The 16,945-nt window shown below is 40.6% G+C and overlaps 2 protein-coding genes across 2 annotated transcripts in view; one reads left to right on the top strand and one right to left on the bottom strand.

Moving 5' to 3' along the window:
• Positions 1–16,945, bottom strand: part of AIMP1 (aminoacyl tRNA synthetase complex interacting multifunctional protein 1) — a 433,090-nt gene that overhangs the window by 195,257 nt on the left and 220,888 nt on the right. The window lies entirely within an intron of this gene.
• The window catches only part of TBCK (TBC1 domain containing kinase), a 205,743-nt gene that overhangs the window by 140,471 nt on the left and 48,327 nt on the right, over positions 1–16,945 (top strand). The window contains exon 23 of the mRNA XM_069978417.1: positions 9,021–9,196. Within this exon, the coding sequence (XP_069834518.1) occupies positions 9,021–9,196 (176 nt within the window). The remainder of the gene's footprint in view (positions 1–9,020; positions 9,197–16,945) is intronic.

Here is a 16,945-nt window from a genome sequence, read left to right as displayed (position 1 = left end):
TGCCGTGATCCACACTAGGACTTTTTTTCGCAGTGCGGCTCACGGCATGGATCATATGAATGGCTGCATTCACTTTAACGGTCCCTAAAATTGTCCGCGACCACTGACAATTTGTCGGGACGTGTGAATGTCCCATGGAATAGAAGGCAACGATGAGCCAACATCGTTCATGTCGGCTGATCGTTGCAGTCGTTTTTCTTTTAAGCATGTTGAAAAACAAATGACTGTGATAGCAGTGATCTCCTATTCCACAGGGCGACGGCAGCGGACAGCCACTATCCTCTATAGGCTGCCCGGACGATCTAGCGCACTCACCGCAGCCCCTCCCGCACTCATCCGCTCGCTGCTGTCGTGTGTAATAGCTTTGGCAGCAAGCTTGGAAAGAGGAGCAAATGAGCGCTGATAGTTCCCTTTTGCTCCTCACTGTCGGTCCATGGAATAGGGGCTTTACTTACAAACGGACTCCAAACGTCCACCTTTTCAGTCCCTATTTGCTGTTTGTAGTCACATTCTTTAACTTTGACTTCACATTCTTCTTTTGCAGCCTGGTTGTTTTGTGTTCTTTGTTGCCCAGATACACTCTTCCTGACGGCCTTTTGGTTAATTTTAGTATAATGGGGTTGAATTAGGTTTATTTGATTAGCCTGCGTCTTGAATACCTTTTATTGTATCGTGTGTTTGCAGACATTTCTGCCATGAATAGACGTGATGATCACTAAAGTCTATATTAACCTCTTGCTGTGTACATGAATTTATTTAACTAGTAAAAACATTTAACTAGTGGAAAAAAAACGACAAAAAAAACCTATTTAATACACTGGCGTAAAGACGGGAAAGGGTGTTAATCCTTGTCGGAGACTGTTCGGAGCGGTTACCACGGAGATCTTTGTCATGCAGCCCTGATGAAATGACGCAGATTATTAGATGATTGTGACTGCAGCTTGGGAAATGCGCCGAGGCAGGCCATTTATTCATGCTGTCAGCTTTTTCCTACCTTGACCATGGACAATAACTGATTTATTGATGGCAAAAGGTGACTCAGGGACAGATTAAAGGAACAGACTTCAGCTGAAATAATAAATCTCTGCCGGGTGTGGACGCCAGCACATCCTTTTCAACCTTCATTTAACCGAACGGAGATTAAACATTTACTTTTCTGCATTGTTATCATTGAAGTGAAATATACTGGGAATTGTGTGCAATGTGCATTTGTGGTATATTGTATGTTCTGTATTGTTTTTTGATTGGTTAATTGACATTATACTTTTCATATTACCGTATTTCCCGGCGTATAAGACGATTTTAACCCCGAAAAATCTTCTTCGAAGTCGGGTCATCTTATACGCTGGATATGGCTGCCCCATATGGTGGGGGAGCTAAAACATGGCCCCATCCCCACCGTTTGGTAGGACCACTATATAAAAAAAAGAAAAACCTTTAACTCACCTGGGCCCGTTCCCGCCATTGGCGTGCCTCCCATACCGTTCCCGGCGCAGGCAGTGTGACGGGCACTGCCTGCGCTGGAGATCGCTGAACCTCTCCTGGGCAGCCGAGCATCTGCCCCACCCCCACAGTGTCACCTGCTTGGCCCGCTCCATTGATAGTGAGTAGAACGGGTGGGCCTGATGACGCTGTGTCGGTGGTGCTCCCGGACAAGGATTGTGCCGACTCACAGCACTCGATTGGCGCGGAGGAAGAAGGTAAGAGACATACCATCCTCCTCAGCGTCTCAAGTGGTGTCAGCAGGTTAGATTGGTCTAACTTGCTGATAGTTCCCCTTTAAGGCTGCGTTCACACTACGTATATTTCAGTCAGTATATGTATATTTCAGTCAGTATATTTCAGTCAGTATTGCAACCAAAACCAGGAGTGGATTGAAAACACAGAAAGGATCTGTTCACACAATGTTGAAATTGAGTGGATGGCCGCCATTTAATGGCAAATATTTGCTGTTATTTTAAAACAACAGCTGTTATATTGAAATAATGGCCGTTATTTACTGTTATATGGCGGCCATCCACTCAGTTTCAACATTGTGTGAACAGATCCTTTCTGTGTTTTTAATCCACTCCTGGTTTTGGTTGCAATACTGACTGAAATATACTGACTGAAATATATGTAGTGTGAACGCAGCCTAAGGTTGGGGGGACATACTGATAGGGTTAACCTGGATGATTCTAATTTCTTGGATATTTCTTCATCCTTGAATACATGGACACAACAAGAAGTGTTTCCTTCATGAACTGTTTCTCAGAGACTATTTATCAGTTGGTACACAGGGTTCTGGGAAGGGAGGAAGGAGGAAGAGACATTGTTATATAAACAATATATGGTAAACAACACGTTGTACCAGCCTGACTGCACAGGACAGGAAACTGCTGACCATTTATAGATTGACCTATCAGAGTGTGATATGTATGTCTTGTGACTTGAAACCCCACCTGTATTGAAAGTTTATATATTTCATGTAAATACACTGCACATGAGTAATACCACCCCATATTCTGTCTATAAAAGTTAACTCAAAACAATAAAGGGGACACTTCCCCAACTTATGTTACTGATATGTACATTAGCTGTCTGTGATTTTAAGTTGTAAGCAGAACTGCAGCTGCTAACACTCAGGGTGCTAACACACACGACCGATGTGCAGCATATCTGCAGCAGATTTGATGCTGTGTTCAGTTATTTACATCAAATCTGCTGCCTTTCTGCTACGTATCCGCAGTAGAAAATTCACTGCGATACGGTGTGTGTGAAGCTACCCTCAATCAGGAACCATCCTATCCTGGGGATTGTCTGGCTTCATAAAATCAGGCAAAACAAAAGATAAACTTATCAATACCAAAACATACTAACATGCAGTATTTTGCCGATACTGCAGATGGGTATATACAGTACTAGAAGTGGTTACACTTAGTATCAAAGCCAATCTAAGATACAGAAATTTCCATGCTTGCCACCTCTTTCACTTTAGTAGAGAATCTGAGTATATGTGCAGCCAGTTATCCAGCAGGTTAGCTGCCGGACAGGGACTACATGTGTATTAATGGATTCACAGCCACTTCTTATCCAGAGTATGGACAGGTATCAGAAACTTTACTCTGGATCAGTGCAACCCCCAATTATTATTAGATTCTCACTGATATACTGTAGTCAGATAATGAAATTCTTTAATGGGAAACCTTCTTGAGCAACAGTCGGCTGAAAATGCGTCATGCCAAACAATGGCGATAATCATGATGCGACATTCTCCCGCTCCCATCCCCTGTGTGTTCTTAGTTGCCATGGTGTGCTCAGGCTGTCAGCTTTAATGAATGAATCGGCCAGTTTTTGTTTAATTAGTAAAGTACGTGATTCATTGTATTGTGTAGAGTATTTGCAGAACCTTAAAGACACTGCTGGGAGTGCGTTGAAAATTCAATGGAATTTTCTGGGGTAATTTAATATAAACGAGCACAGAGTTATTATCGGTACCAGAAAATTAGTTGTCATTGACCATGGTTCTTTCTTGGGGTACAAAACACCGACAAGTATGCTATAATGAAAAGATGTCGATAATGAGATTATACTTAAAGGGGTACTCCAGCAATAAATCTTTTTTTTTTTTTTTTTTTTTTTTCAAACCAACTGGTTTCAGAAAGTTATATGGATTTGTAATTTACTTCTATTTAAAAATTTCAAGTCTTCCCATACTTATCAGCTGCTGTATGTCCTGCAGGAAGTGGTGTATTCTTTTTAGTCTGATACAGAGCTCTCTGCTGCCACCTCTGTCCGACACAGGAACTGTCCAAAGCAGGAGAGGTTTCTATGGTGATTTGCTCCTGTTCTGGACAGTTCCTGTCTCTGACAGAGGTGGCAGCAGAGAGCACAGTATCAGACTAAAAAGAAAACAATTTCATGCAGGACATACAGCAGCTGATAAGTAGGGGAAGACAAATCTATATAAAATATTTTTTTTTCCCTCTGGATAACTCCTTTTAATAGACTGTAGGATACTTCAACAAAAACTGCTGGATAATATGCAGAACTAATTTGATGCATATGTGCAATAAAAAAGTTAAATCAAATGTTTTTGTTTAGAGGCCGATTTGAACTACTAACTGACCAGAGGGCAAACGTTGGAGCACGTCCCACACTTTCTCTACTCAAATATTTCCAGTAACAACATACTTTTCCTTTTGATGGTGCTGTCCAATCTGTTAATGCAAGTGGCACAGTATTGGAACATATGTATTTTCCTATTGAAAACCGTAACGCTACTAGAGGTTGATTTGCCAGATAATAACCAAACATTTGATAGACTTCCATGATGGCTTTTCCAAAGAAAAGGTTAATGGGGAGTAAAACCAACATCTGTTTGGAATTCCTAGGAAAGTCTTTAAACAGACTATGAAAATAGCCACCGAGGCCTAGTAGGGGCATTGGGCCGCTGTAACAACTTTTTAAATGCAATGGCCGCTATTGATCACAGTATTTAAACAGTTAAATGACCGGCATCAGAGTGATCTCAGATGTCAGAGGAGATATGCTGCGGAGATATGGAGGATCAGTATTTCCTTTTCTGTGTTCCTTATTAATTCTGGGGGTGAGGTTGAAGTTGCAAACACGCAAAAACACAGAAAAATGCAACAGCTCATGGCAAGATACAGACCCATTATAGACATGAAAATAGTTAAAAGCAGCCCCCCCCCCCCCCCCAACTGCAAAAAAAACTTTCACAAAAATAATGAGGCTCTTGGTTACCACTTGAAAATGGTGTAAACTGCCCCACCACGTTACGGTGGCCTCATACCGGGGCAGTCCTACACTGTACTATGGCCTCTCAATGGCATGAAATACGCCTATGCTCTGGGCATGCAAGATCCTTCTAATACCGGCAAAAGTAATTACACCACCTGGGTGGCATAGGTGGAGCGCACGACCAAGTAGAGGCTGAACAGCAGATGTACCCTTTAAAGGGGTACAAAAACATGGCCAATTTCTCCCAGAGACAGTACCATTATTGTCTCCAGTTTAGGTATGGTTTGCAATTAAGCTCTATTCACTTCAATGGAGTTACAAAACCTGCACCCTAACTGGAGACAAGAGCCGTGCTGTCTCTAGAAGAAGGTGGCTATGTTTTTGTAGCGCTGGATAACCCCTTTAAATAACAAACATGTCATTTTCAAGGGGGTTCTGTAATATATTTTAGTTCCCTTGATGCAGATATAATATTACAGGGTAACTATCAGCAGGTTAGAAGAACCTAAGCTGCTGATATCTTGCTGTAGCACACTTGGCGCCGAGGAGGAAGGTAAGTTTCTTAGCTACATCCTCTGTGCTGTTTCCGTGCTATTAGATGTTTAATGCATCTGCTAATTAGGCATTTTCTGCACTGGGGGTGGGGCTACAGGTTGAAGAGCACCAATCTGCCCACCCTTTCTAGTGAATATCAGCAGACTGGCCTGACAAAGGGGCGTGTCAGTTCACTGAGGGTGCTAACCCCGCCCCCAGTGCACCTAAATGTCTAATTATCGTATGAATTAAACTTCTAGTAGTGTGGAAACTTAACTTAGGTGCTTCTAACTTGCTGACTTTCTCTTTAAACATAGAATGTTACAAGATTGAAACTGAATGTATGAATTTCTTTGCAGCAGAAGGTTTATACATTTTGAACTTTTTGGCTATAAATTTTAATTTCAGCATTTTTAGTAATGTTTTTAGAAAAAAAATTGAGGTTAAAAAAAAATAATTCTAACAAAGATCTGGTTTATATACTCCTTATATATTGTCAGAAGTTATGTACTGTTTTTCTTTGGTAGATTAATGGGATCACATTGTAATTTCTTAGAAAAAGTATGCTGATTTAGTATTTCATTAAAAAGGTCAATCGGCTGGAACTATGTTTAAAACAGCTCCAAATTGTAATTGAAATGTCTCTACATAATTTGTCTTATTAGGTGCCACAATTTCTACGAGTTAATTAAGGTTAATCCGGCCGACAAATCAGTGAAGAATTTTATGAAGTTTTTTTTCCCCTTTAAACAAAAGAGAATTATTAATTATGATCTTAACCCTCTCAAACACCTAATAGAGCAGTAATACAATATGAAAAACAATATTCTACTACATACTGTACATTGATCAACTATAAACTTTCAGAAGGTTAAAGACATAAAATTCTATGTATGTTGAATTATATCCCAGCTCCTCTGAATCATGGGCTGTGTGAAACACTATAAGGGTATGTCCGCACTACAGAATCCTGACGGATCACCCGCCGTGGATTCCGCAGCTCGCCCCCGCTCGTGGGGGCGAGCACATCTCCGCTGATGAACATGCTCATTCTTTGGGCGGACGGCAGAATCTGGCAAACCATAGAGTTAAGCCAATGGGACCAGCAGAGATGCGCGCGGCTGCTATCTGCGGAATCAGCGGCAGGGGATCCGCTGGGATGCCATAGTGTGGACATACCCTAAATGAAAAAACAAGGCTACAAGCTCACCGGACTGTAGGTAACAGAGGGCTCCGATAACCGGGCTTAATACCAGGTAGGCGATCCAATAATGTCAATCTGTGAGTCATCTGGCTCTTTACATGATTCTCACAGGAATCCAATATTCATTAATCCAAGAAATCAACATTTGTCTAGGGAATTTTACCCATATATTTCGGTCACCACAACCTTCATCAGCTTGGTATGTGACTGTTAACCCCAATATCAATCGGGAAAGAGGGTTAAGTGGCTGAACATTGAACATTATGGGGGACGTTTATGAAGACCGACATATAAGTACACCGTTCTTAAATAAAGCCCGTCCACTTTTCCCAGACAGATTTACTAAGAGGCGCATGCCTTTTCTTCAAGCACATGTAGATTTGCATCAGGGTTTACGATAGACATAATTTATGATAAATGAAAGGGCACACCTAGCCGCACCCTTAAAGCCCTGATATAGCAGGCATACGCCAGGAAGAGAAGGCGAATCTGGGCCTTCTCTCTGACCAAGGAGCTTGGTGTGCTATTAAATTCTAAAATATTGATTGGGCGTAACCAGCCAACATTAAAGCACCCAACATAAACACCACCTGGTCCTTCTGGAATCAACTTTGAAGCATATTTTAGGGAAAAAAAAACCCTGTCATCTGTACTCCAATGATGCATGCATGTTCGGTGTACCTTTGGGCAGGAACAGGGTCCAAGGTATTGTTCACGAGTCTTAATTTACAGATCTTTACTGGTATGCAAATAGGGAGACATCTTTCAATCGAGGCCAACCCAATGACTCACAACCCGGTTACCCGCCATGGTTATCCTGGAACATCCCAGCCATTTGGAGTATTATGCACATTGTAGTGATATGGGAGTCTGCCTGTGATTCATGCTGCCCAGAGTTCAGACTAGTATAAGTTTACATTTAAAAGTGGACAGAAGATCAGATTTTGAATTTCCATGTTTTCCAAAGTTTTCCATAAAAAACTTTCAGTGGCAACATAATTTCCTTTCAGCCATAGGGGCAGTGTGGCACCTTATTCTATATGTGTTTGTGCTTGTCTTGCAAAGTAAACAAACATGGACGCCATGGGCACACCATTTCAAAAAGGAGGGCTAGTTTCCCCCCATAAGGAATAGTTGTCTTAGATATGAAACCTAAAGCTGCAGAATAGAATGTGTACTGTATGCCAGGACCATCCAGAATATGAGACTATATGCCTAAAATTAAGAAAAGCCAAAGTAATGACATGTATTACTATTTATTATTAGTAAGGTGGAATCAGAGTTTCACATGGAAAAAACGCAGATATAGGCAATATGTGAACAGAACTAGGCAACGGGCAATCGGAGAATCAAAGAATTCCGGGATCAGTCATGCAGGAATGTACAACCACAACTGGTAGCGGGTCAGAACAAGGCCATGGTTAGTTACTAGGATCACATCCCAGAAATTGCAGGGAACATATGTTGATGGTTTGAACATGGCAAACAGTGTTGCCTTTTACATAAAGGGTTTGACGGAAACAAACGAATGTTTCCTAAGCTGCCAATGATCTGAGCCTACAAAGTATTGTTCACGTAAGAATCATCAGACGTTCTTTTATGCATCACCTTTGGTCTAGCAGTAGCTATTGTTTAAGGTGATTTCCTTTTGCTATTCTAATACCGTATTTTTCGGACTATAAGGCGCTCTTACAATTTCTTAGAAAATCATAGTATTTTAAGTGCGCCTTATATGTGGACCGGGACAGCTCCGGCCTCCATGGCGCAGATAGGCTGCTAAGCTCACATCTTCCTGCCACACAGCGCAGCGCTCCCTCACCTGGACTCCATGGCCATGGCTCCACAGGCCTGTCCTGCTGTCCCGCTCTCCCGCTGTAGCTCTGTACCGCTCTCCCTGCTCTCCGCAGCCCGGATACAGGCTCAGGCATAGGCTTCAGGCATAGACTTTCATTCAATAGCGCCATCTAGTGGCCGGAGGTTATAGAGCAACACTGTACTGTACTGAGGCTCCTAACTATGGTGGCCACAATGCTCCATGCAGAATTCTACCAACGGGACTCGCTGGCAGAATTTTGCCTATCCTGCATGGTGCATTACGGCCACCATAGTTAGGAGCCTCAGTACTGTAACATAGTAAGGAGCTTCAGTAAATACAGTACTGTGATGAGCAGGTGACATAGTAAAGAGCCTCAGTAAGTACTGTGATCAGCAGGTGACATAGTAAGGAGCCTCAGTAAGTACTGTGATCAGCAGGTGACTTACGTTTTTCGTTCGGTCAAACTTATACACTGTAATGCAGTGCGCCTTATAGTCTGGTGCGCCTTATATATGAACCAAGATGGCTTAGCAGGCTAAAATTGAAGGTGCGCCTTATAGTCCGAAAAATATGGTAAGTTGAACAGACTACATAACGTTCCGTTCCATGCATTTAATGCATGGTTGAACCAATAGATAGAGTAGCATTAAAAGTAATGTATAGGAAATAGACTAGCTTTCTATATAACATACCTTATGTTGTCTTGTTATTTGTTATCTGCAGAAATTGACATAGAGCGATGTGTGCGGGAGTCAATCAACCTCTTCTGCTGGACGCCAAAAAGTGCTACCTACAGGCAGCATGCCCAGTCAGCCAAGCAAGCTAGTGACAGCAATGGCATCAGCAGATCTCCAGCAAGCTTCACCACTGAATACCAGGACTCTTCAAAGACTGATTTGGTAGGTCAAAGTTAAACCTATCTTAAAAAAAAACATTTTTTTTGTTTTATCATATATTCTCATTGTAATAAAAAGGAGAACACCCCACCCGCCGAAAATCCGCAGCTCCTGTTACAGGGACTTCCAGCTGCTCGTTTCTCCGCTCTGCTTCTGAGACAAGGCGTCAGAGCAGGTCCTGTTCAACCAATCACTGGCTGTAGTGGTGTTTCGTCTCAGCCAGTGTGAAAAGACTAGAACCTGATGTCCCCGTAACAGAAGCTGTGCAGAACTAGGGTAGGGTAAGTATGACTATTTTTTGGTAAAATGACCACTAAAATATAAACAAATTTATTTTACCAAAATAATTATTTTCTTATAGGAAGTCCAGTACAATATTGACCACACTATCTTCATTATTTTACAAATGTAAAGTTGCTTTAAAGAGCAGTGTGATCTACCTGGTGTTTATGTTATGTTCTAAAACCAGTTTAAGGCCACAACCAGACAATGCCTTTTTTTTTGGCCTTTTAAAGGCCATTTGTTTGTTGTTGTTTTTTTGGACTGCCGACATTTTGCGCTCAAATAACGACTTATTTCAAAACAGTGTCTGTTATTCCACAAATAACACCCATTTTTTGGGGTGTGATATTATCTTCATCCAAAAAAAAGCCTTCAAACGGCCAAAAAAAGATGTGTGGTCGTGACCTATCAAAGTACTTACTATAAGCCGCTCTTAACTTTGGATAGACTTCCACCTAGCGGAGAGTCTTGCACCTTGCGTCTACTCTGCATATAGTATGTCAGACATACAGTCATAACCTATGTAAGTGTTTAAAAGTAGCTTTCACTTTTCAGGAACTCAGAAGATTTGTGGTTAAAGGGGTTGCCCAGCAAAAATCTCTTTCTTTTATTTTCAGTCTGACACAGTGCTCTCTGCTGACATCTCTGGCCGAGACAGGAACTCTGTCTAGGTTTTATATGAATCCCCATAGACAACCTCTCCTGCTCAGGACAGTTCCTGTCTCAGCCAGAGATGTCAGCAGAGAGGACTGTGTCAGACTGAAAATAAAACACTTTCTTCAGGACGTACAGCAGTTAATAAGTATGGGAAGACTTGAGATTTTTTAATTGAAGTAAATTACAAATCTATATAACTTTCTGTCACCAGTTGATTTGAAAGAAAAAGATTTTCGCTGGACAATCCCTTTAATAAAATGAGTGGTCTCTTTAATTCTTCTATGATCTGTGACTACTTTTAATATAGGTTCTGCACCATTAAATTACAATTCCAAGTGTCATTGACAATAGTTTTTAAAATATTAGACCCACTGTGATGTCATTAAAAAAAATTGTACATACCTATTAAGGTTATCATAGAACTTGAGTGCTGGTATGGAATGTGTTCAGTTGAGTTACCCGAGTTACCTTGTATTAGACGGATCGGACATCATCTTGCACCACACAACTGGCGGTAGATGAAATAACTAGCACCTTTTATAATGACCTGGAATGCATTCACAAAGCCGCACAATTATATTGTATTATGCAAACACTGAAGAGGAATTGGAAACGGTTCTAAGGCCGAGTGTGCTAAACACCTGTGGAATGTTAGACATTTGCACTTGTGCCGATAAGATGGAATTCTAGGATATTTATGGCCGTGCTTATCAATCTGCCTCTTCTTATAGGCTGTGTGTCTTAGGATATCTTACTTCAAGACCAGATTAAACACAGTGTTCCTTTTAAATCATAAAATATATAGCGATCCCACATGTTATCTGAGTTTTCGATAACATTAGGTGTTTACCAGTGATGAACTATATTGGCCTGTGGGTTGGGTCAATGTATATTAGAGTAAGGACACATAAAGTAATCAAATAACGATATATTTAGATCAATAGTAAAAAATTAAAAACATACACTACATAGTGTTATATATAAATCATGATAGATACAATATAGAAAATAGCGGTATTAAAAAAGAAAAATGTAAAAAAAAAAAATATATAAAAGACGAAAAAATACCAATAAAAAATCTCCTGTGGATAAAAAGAAAGTCTTAGTTCATATATGTAGTTAATCACATCCAAATGATCCCTCTTAATAGTAACGATCCTTAATTGGTTGAAATGATAGACTAATTAGTATAGTGCCAGTTAGTACATGTTTATAGATATAGTAAACAACGTAGAATAATGTCGTGATTGAGCCGTAATTGCTGTATTGCTGGAATGCCTTAACAGTCTTATTTTAAAGCTCAGTTTAGGGTGCTGTTTTGCCGGATCGATTCAGTACCGTTTATACACAATTCACGGTGGTTAGTTGAACTGTTTTACTGATTGGACTCATTGGTATACGTTAATTAGATGCATAGTTATAATATATTGCATACTTTAGTTGGTATCCATAAAGTATGCAATATATTATAACTATGCATCTAATTAACGTATACCAATGAGTCCAATCAGTAAAACAGTTCAACTAACCACCGTGAATTGTGTATAAACGGTACTGAATCGATCCGGCAAAACAGCACCCTAAACTGAGCTTTAAAATAAGACTGTTAAGGCATTCCAGCAATACAGCAATTACGGCTCAATCACGACATTATTCTACGTTGTTTACTATATCTATAAACATGTACTAACTGGCACTATACTAATTAGTCTATCATTTCAACCAATTAAGGATCGTTACTATTAAGAGGGATCATTTGGATGTGATTAACTACATATATGAACTAAGACTTTCTTTTTATCCACAGGAGATTTTTTATTGGTATTTTTTCGTCTTTTATATATTTTTTTTTTACATTTTTCTTTTTTAATACCGCTATTTTCTATATTGTATCTATCATGATTTATATATAACACTATGTAGTGTATGTTTTTAATTTTTTACTATTGATCTAAATATATCGTTATTTGATTACTTTATGTGTCCTTACTCTAATATACATTGACCCAACCCACAGGCCAATATAGTTCATCACTGGTAAACACCTGAGGACCCCATCACCAATTTCAATTCTTTGCATACTTCTTTTCCCTCTGGTATAAGGGTAGGGGGTTAACCTCGGCAAAAACCAGTTGCAGTCGATCTCGTACTATTGCCTCATTCACTCTTTCGATAACATTAGTTTATTGGTTTCCATAGCATTAGGCAAGGGTTTCCTAAGGCCGGGTTTACACTTATCTGACGATCCGGCGACATTTCCCTCTGGTGCGGTAGAAAAGCATCGGAAGAAAATGGCTCTTTGAACTGATCCCATTTATTTTAATGAGACAGTTTAAAGCATCCGGCGTGTTAATTGTGCCGCTGGATCTCCGGACGCGTCATACGTCAGAACGCTGCTCGCTGCATTCTGCCCTCCGGCCTTCATGTTTAATGTAAAAAAAGATAGGACAACTGATGCATTTCTGCCATCAGTTGTCACAAAAGAAGGATGCCGGATATATGTAAACCCAGCCTAAAAGTCATAAAACTGCATGGTATATTATCTTTCTATCTATGCACAAGCCTAAAGATCAAGAAAATGGAGATCAAGAAACCTTTCACACATGTTTGATACTAAAGCTTGTTCAGCTGCATTAAAAACCAACATCAGAAGTTAGTATATCATTTGATCAAACCATATTGCCTCATGTACCACATGCAGGTCTTATGATATACATGAGTTCCTACTCTAACAGTGGTGCAGTGTCAGTCAGCAACCACCACCACCAGCCAGCACCCATGGGGGGGGGGGGTTGCAGCCCAGTGCCCCTGCAACCCCAATGCCATGGGACCAAGTCCCCAGGCCAGGGTCGCACTGCCCCACAGACACAGCAAGCAGAGGCAACAGCTGCCAACCAACACCATTAACAGGTCTAGAAGCTCATGCCATGTGCTCCCAGCTAGACTAAGAGAAAGAGGGGTAACTACCATGTAGACCACCTCCTGCTAATTGGTAACTTACTGGCTGGTACATGAGGCAATATGGTTTCATCAAATCATATACCAACTTCTGATGTTGGTTTTTAATGTAGCTGAGAAGCTTTAGTATGTGAGAGGTGCAGCCATTTTCTTGTTCTCCAGACTTGTGCATTTATGTACTCTGTCCCCTCTTTTTGTGGTTTTGCACTCCGCCCAGTAAGACCCATATGTTACCAATTAGCGTGAGGCGTCTACATGGTAAGTACCTCCTCTTTCTCTCAGTCTATCTGGAAGCACATGGCGTGAGTTTCTAGACCTGTTCACACTAGTGTTGATTGGAGGCTGTCGCCTCTGCTTGCTGTGTCTGCAGGGTGGTGCGACCCTGGCCCTAGTCCCCCGGAGCTCTGAAATGTTTATGCTACTGTACTGTACTTCATTCCATAGCACACCGTCCATATTTACGGACCGTCAAATTGCCCTATTATTGTGTTTTGTTCTTTCTTGCAGCATTTGTTTTCTATACATTTTTGGAACTTTTTATCCAAAAACCAAAAATTATTGTCTGTTCAGAGGAGTGTGCTCAGACTTGTGACCGATTGAGGAGTTGGGAATAGGGAGTAGGGAATGCCTGTGCTTGGAATCTTATTATTTTCGTTTTTTTTTAAGTTAAATGAATGCTCCACGTCAAATGTTTTCATTAATCTTCTGCCAAGCTCCCCTAGCCTCCTCCTACAGTTCTGGGCTACTAGTTTTAGTTAATTTATTTATTTTTCTTTAGAACATCAAAGATTGACTGTGCTTCCACAAGCAATTATATCTGCCAGGAAACAAAGCGGAGTGATGATTACATTTCTAAGGGGGAGTCCCAGCTCAACCTTGGCAATCTATACGCTATTAATATGAGATTCCATAACCATGATTTTTTTTTTTTTTATATCTAATATACAATTTAATAATTGTTTTAGACAAGCTACTCGCTGCCTTGACTTTTATGGTATATTCAAACATAAGCAGTAGTTATGTAGCAGTAAATAATTGTGGTTTTGCTAAAGTTTTATGAAACCTATCGGTCTGGTTAGACTTGGAGGTTTTCCATTTTTTTCCCATTGAAGTCAATTAGTCTGCCTTTAAATTTTCTTTGGTCATAATTAAATTTCATGGCTCCTTTTCTAAATAGAGAGAGATAAGCAATGGATCTTCATAGAGAGAGTGTGATATACTTTATGAGCAGAGTATGTGGAGTCCACTTTGGTGTATTTAGATATTCTGCAAAGGTTTTCTACAGGATTTTGTATTGTGTCTATAGAAGTGCACCCTCGAAAGGGTTTTCTGGCCACAAACTGTTGCTGACCTATTAATCGGATAGAAAAACACAACGGAGGGCCGCTTCCTAGTGCAATATAGTAGTATTCCAGAGAATGTCTAATAGAATGCACTCACCTGGACGAGTTGTGCTAATGATAGGCACAACTCTATAGCAGACATGTAGAGGTGTACGTCGCAGCTGTTCCTAGGGGTTGCACTACAGGAGGTGGGAGGAAATCATGTAGTAGTGTGATGCAACAAGATCACTGACCCGAGAAGAGCTTTTCTCAAGCAACTGATGCTTGAGAAAGGCTTGTGTTATACGTGTCAGGCCGAAACGCACTGCCAATAAAAAAAACTCCCATTTTCTACTATTGATGATCCTTGGCTATCAATATATCCTGTTACCATGGTACATCTGCGCTGATCCACTTTTATGGGTCTCTTCTCGGTCCAGTGATCTTGCTGGATCACACTGCTACATATTCATAGGATAGGCCATCAGTAGTTTACACCCAGCACCCCTACTGATCAACTGAAACAATATGTGAGAGCTGGAAGCCTTGGCTCTGTACATTGTAGTCGATCACTATAGCACAACTCCCGTAGGCTTCAATTGAAGCTTTTCTGCAGTAATCTAGTGCCACCAATGCAAACAATTTCTAGAGCCAAGGCTTCCGGCTCCTGTACATAGCTTCTTTTTCCCTGGTGCCACAGCTGTGCCGGTCAGCTGATTGGTTGGGTTACCAGACTAATCTGTATCCACCCCGGCACCCTACCCAAACCGCCAGTACCATTCCGTAGCCTTCCCCAATACTTGTCTGGTCCTGGGCCCCTTTGTCTCCTGGTCCCGTTATTTCAGGAAAAAATCATCTCTTTTTCCAACAATGTAGGGTCAAGAAAGCAGAGCCCTAAGCATCTGTGCCTTTGGCCTGTTGAGGATGAAAATCCAGCCAAGTGATGTACCTACAAAGATGAAAGGTCTACATTAAAGATGCGGGCCTACATTAACTAGGCCCCTTCTCTTTGACCCTGCAACCACTGGAATAAAATATGTTTTTTTTTACCAGAATAACTGCATCAGGAGAAAAACAGACCCTGGGACATGGCATACATTGGGTAAAGCTATGGAACAGTACCAGTGGTTTGGAGGGGGTGAGGGTACAGATTCACTTTAACCATTCGAGACCATCGAGCACTTCTGTAGATACAGTAAATAGTCCAGGAGAGCAACAGTCAGAAAAAGAAACAATGGAAGAGGGTGTAGCCAGGTCTCAGATCCTTGGTCCACAAAAATACAATGAAAAATACAGCAACACTCTGTATTTTTTTTTTTTTTGGCCTGTGATAGAACTGAAATGTTGCTACTTTCACATGGATAAGTGCCTCTGTTTTATGGAGTGCTTCTATATTTTGTATGAGATATATACCTAGATAAAAGGCATTGTTTACATCAGTATAAATCTAAGAGACAGACAAGGGTTAAATATTTTTACCTTCTAAAATTAATAAAGGTAACGAGAGAGGCAACGGAAGTGTGAAATCACTTGTAGAATGTATAATTTATATGCTATTACAGGGGTAACAATTAGATGCTGAAGGTCACGGAGGGTCAATGGAACTGTGATCTGTTCGTAACCTCCAAATGCAAGTTCAAAGGATCAAGATATATCACAGAGCCTGCTCATCAATTTAGTTGTTCAGGACCATGAAGGCCATTTCCATTACTGAAGCATAAATTTTCAGCTTAGTGCAGCTCAGTGCTGTCCGCCGTGTAGGATGTATAACCTGTGGATTTTATAGCATGGGTTGTTATAGCTGTAGTGATACCACTAGTATGTATTTTTTTCCGTAGTAATAAATACTTGCCTTAGGGAAGGGTTGAATTTTTCTTATTAGGTTTTAATATGTTTGGTGTTTTTTTTCTACATTTCCATTTGTCTGTTCTTGATTATATTATACCCTGATGTCTATTACTGTTTACCGGGTTACCGGTACGGGACCATTTGAGGTCATGCACCCGGAGTTACTCCTGCTATGTGATCTAATAACATTTAAAAGGTGCATTAGACAACAGTGGTTTATGCTTGATAAAGGCCAATTTGCACTATATGACTGAAAAGCGTTGCAAATAAATACACTGTTTGGATGCTACTTTGTATCTGGCTCTCCGATCATCGTGAACTATAACAGTTACCAGTCAATTGGGTTATGTACCTTTACTTACCTTGACACTTGCGCTGATCCATTTGTGGGATTCTTCTGGTCCATCAGTCCTCTGTCAATCGTCTCTGCTGTATACCCATCAGTGATGACCAACATCAGAGATCAGTCTAATGCCAGTCATTTAACTGTCCTCATACAGCTCTATCAGTGAAAAAGTAAAAAATGTTATAATGTTATGGGTCTTAAAAGATGAGGCAGAAGAAAATGTATGCCAAAAATCAGAATTTTAGGGATCAGAAAGACTTGCACATGGCATACCTGGGGTCTTTGTTAGCCCCCGATTGCTATGACAACTTTTTGGAACCAGGGGCTTAACTAGAAATG

This window comes from Dendropsophus ebraccatus, chromosome 7, assembly GCF_027789765.1.
Source record: "Dendropsophus ebraccatus isolate aDenEbr1 chromosome 7, aDenEbr1.pat, whole genome shotgun sequence".
Taxonomy (NCBI): Eukaryota; Metazoa; Chordata; class Amphibia; order Anura; family Hylidae; genus Dendropsophus; species Dendropsophus ebraccatus.
This window is presented reverse-complemented; position numbering and strand designations above follow the sequence as displayed.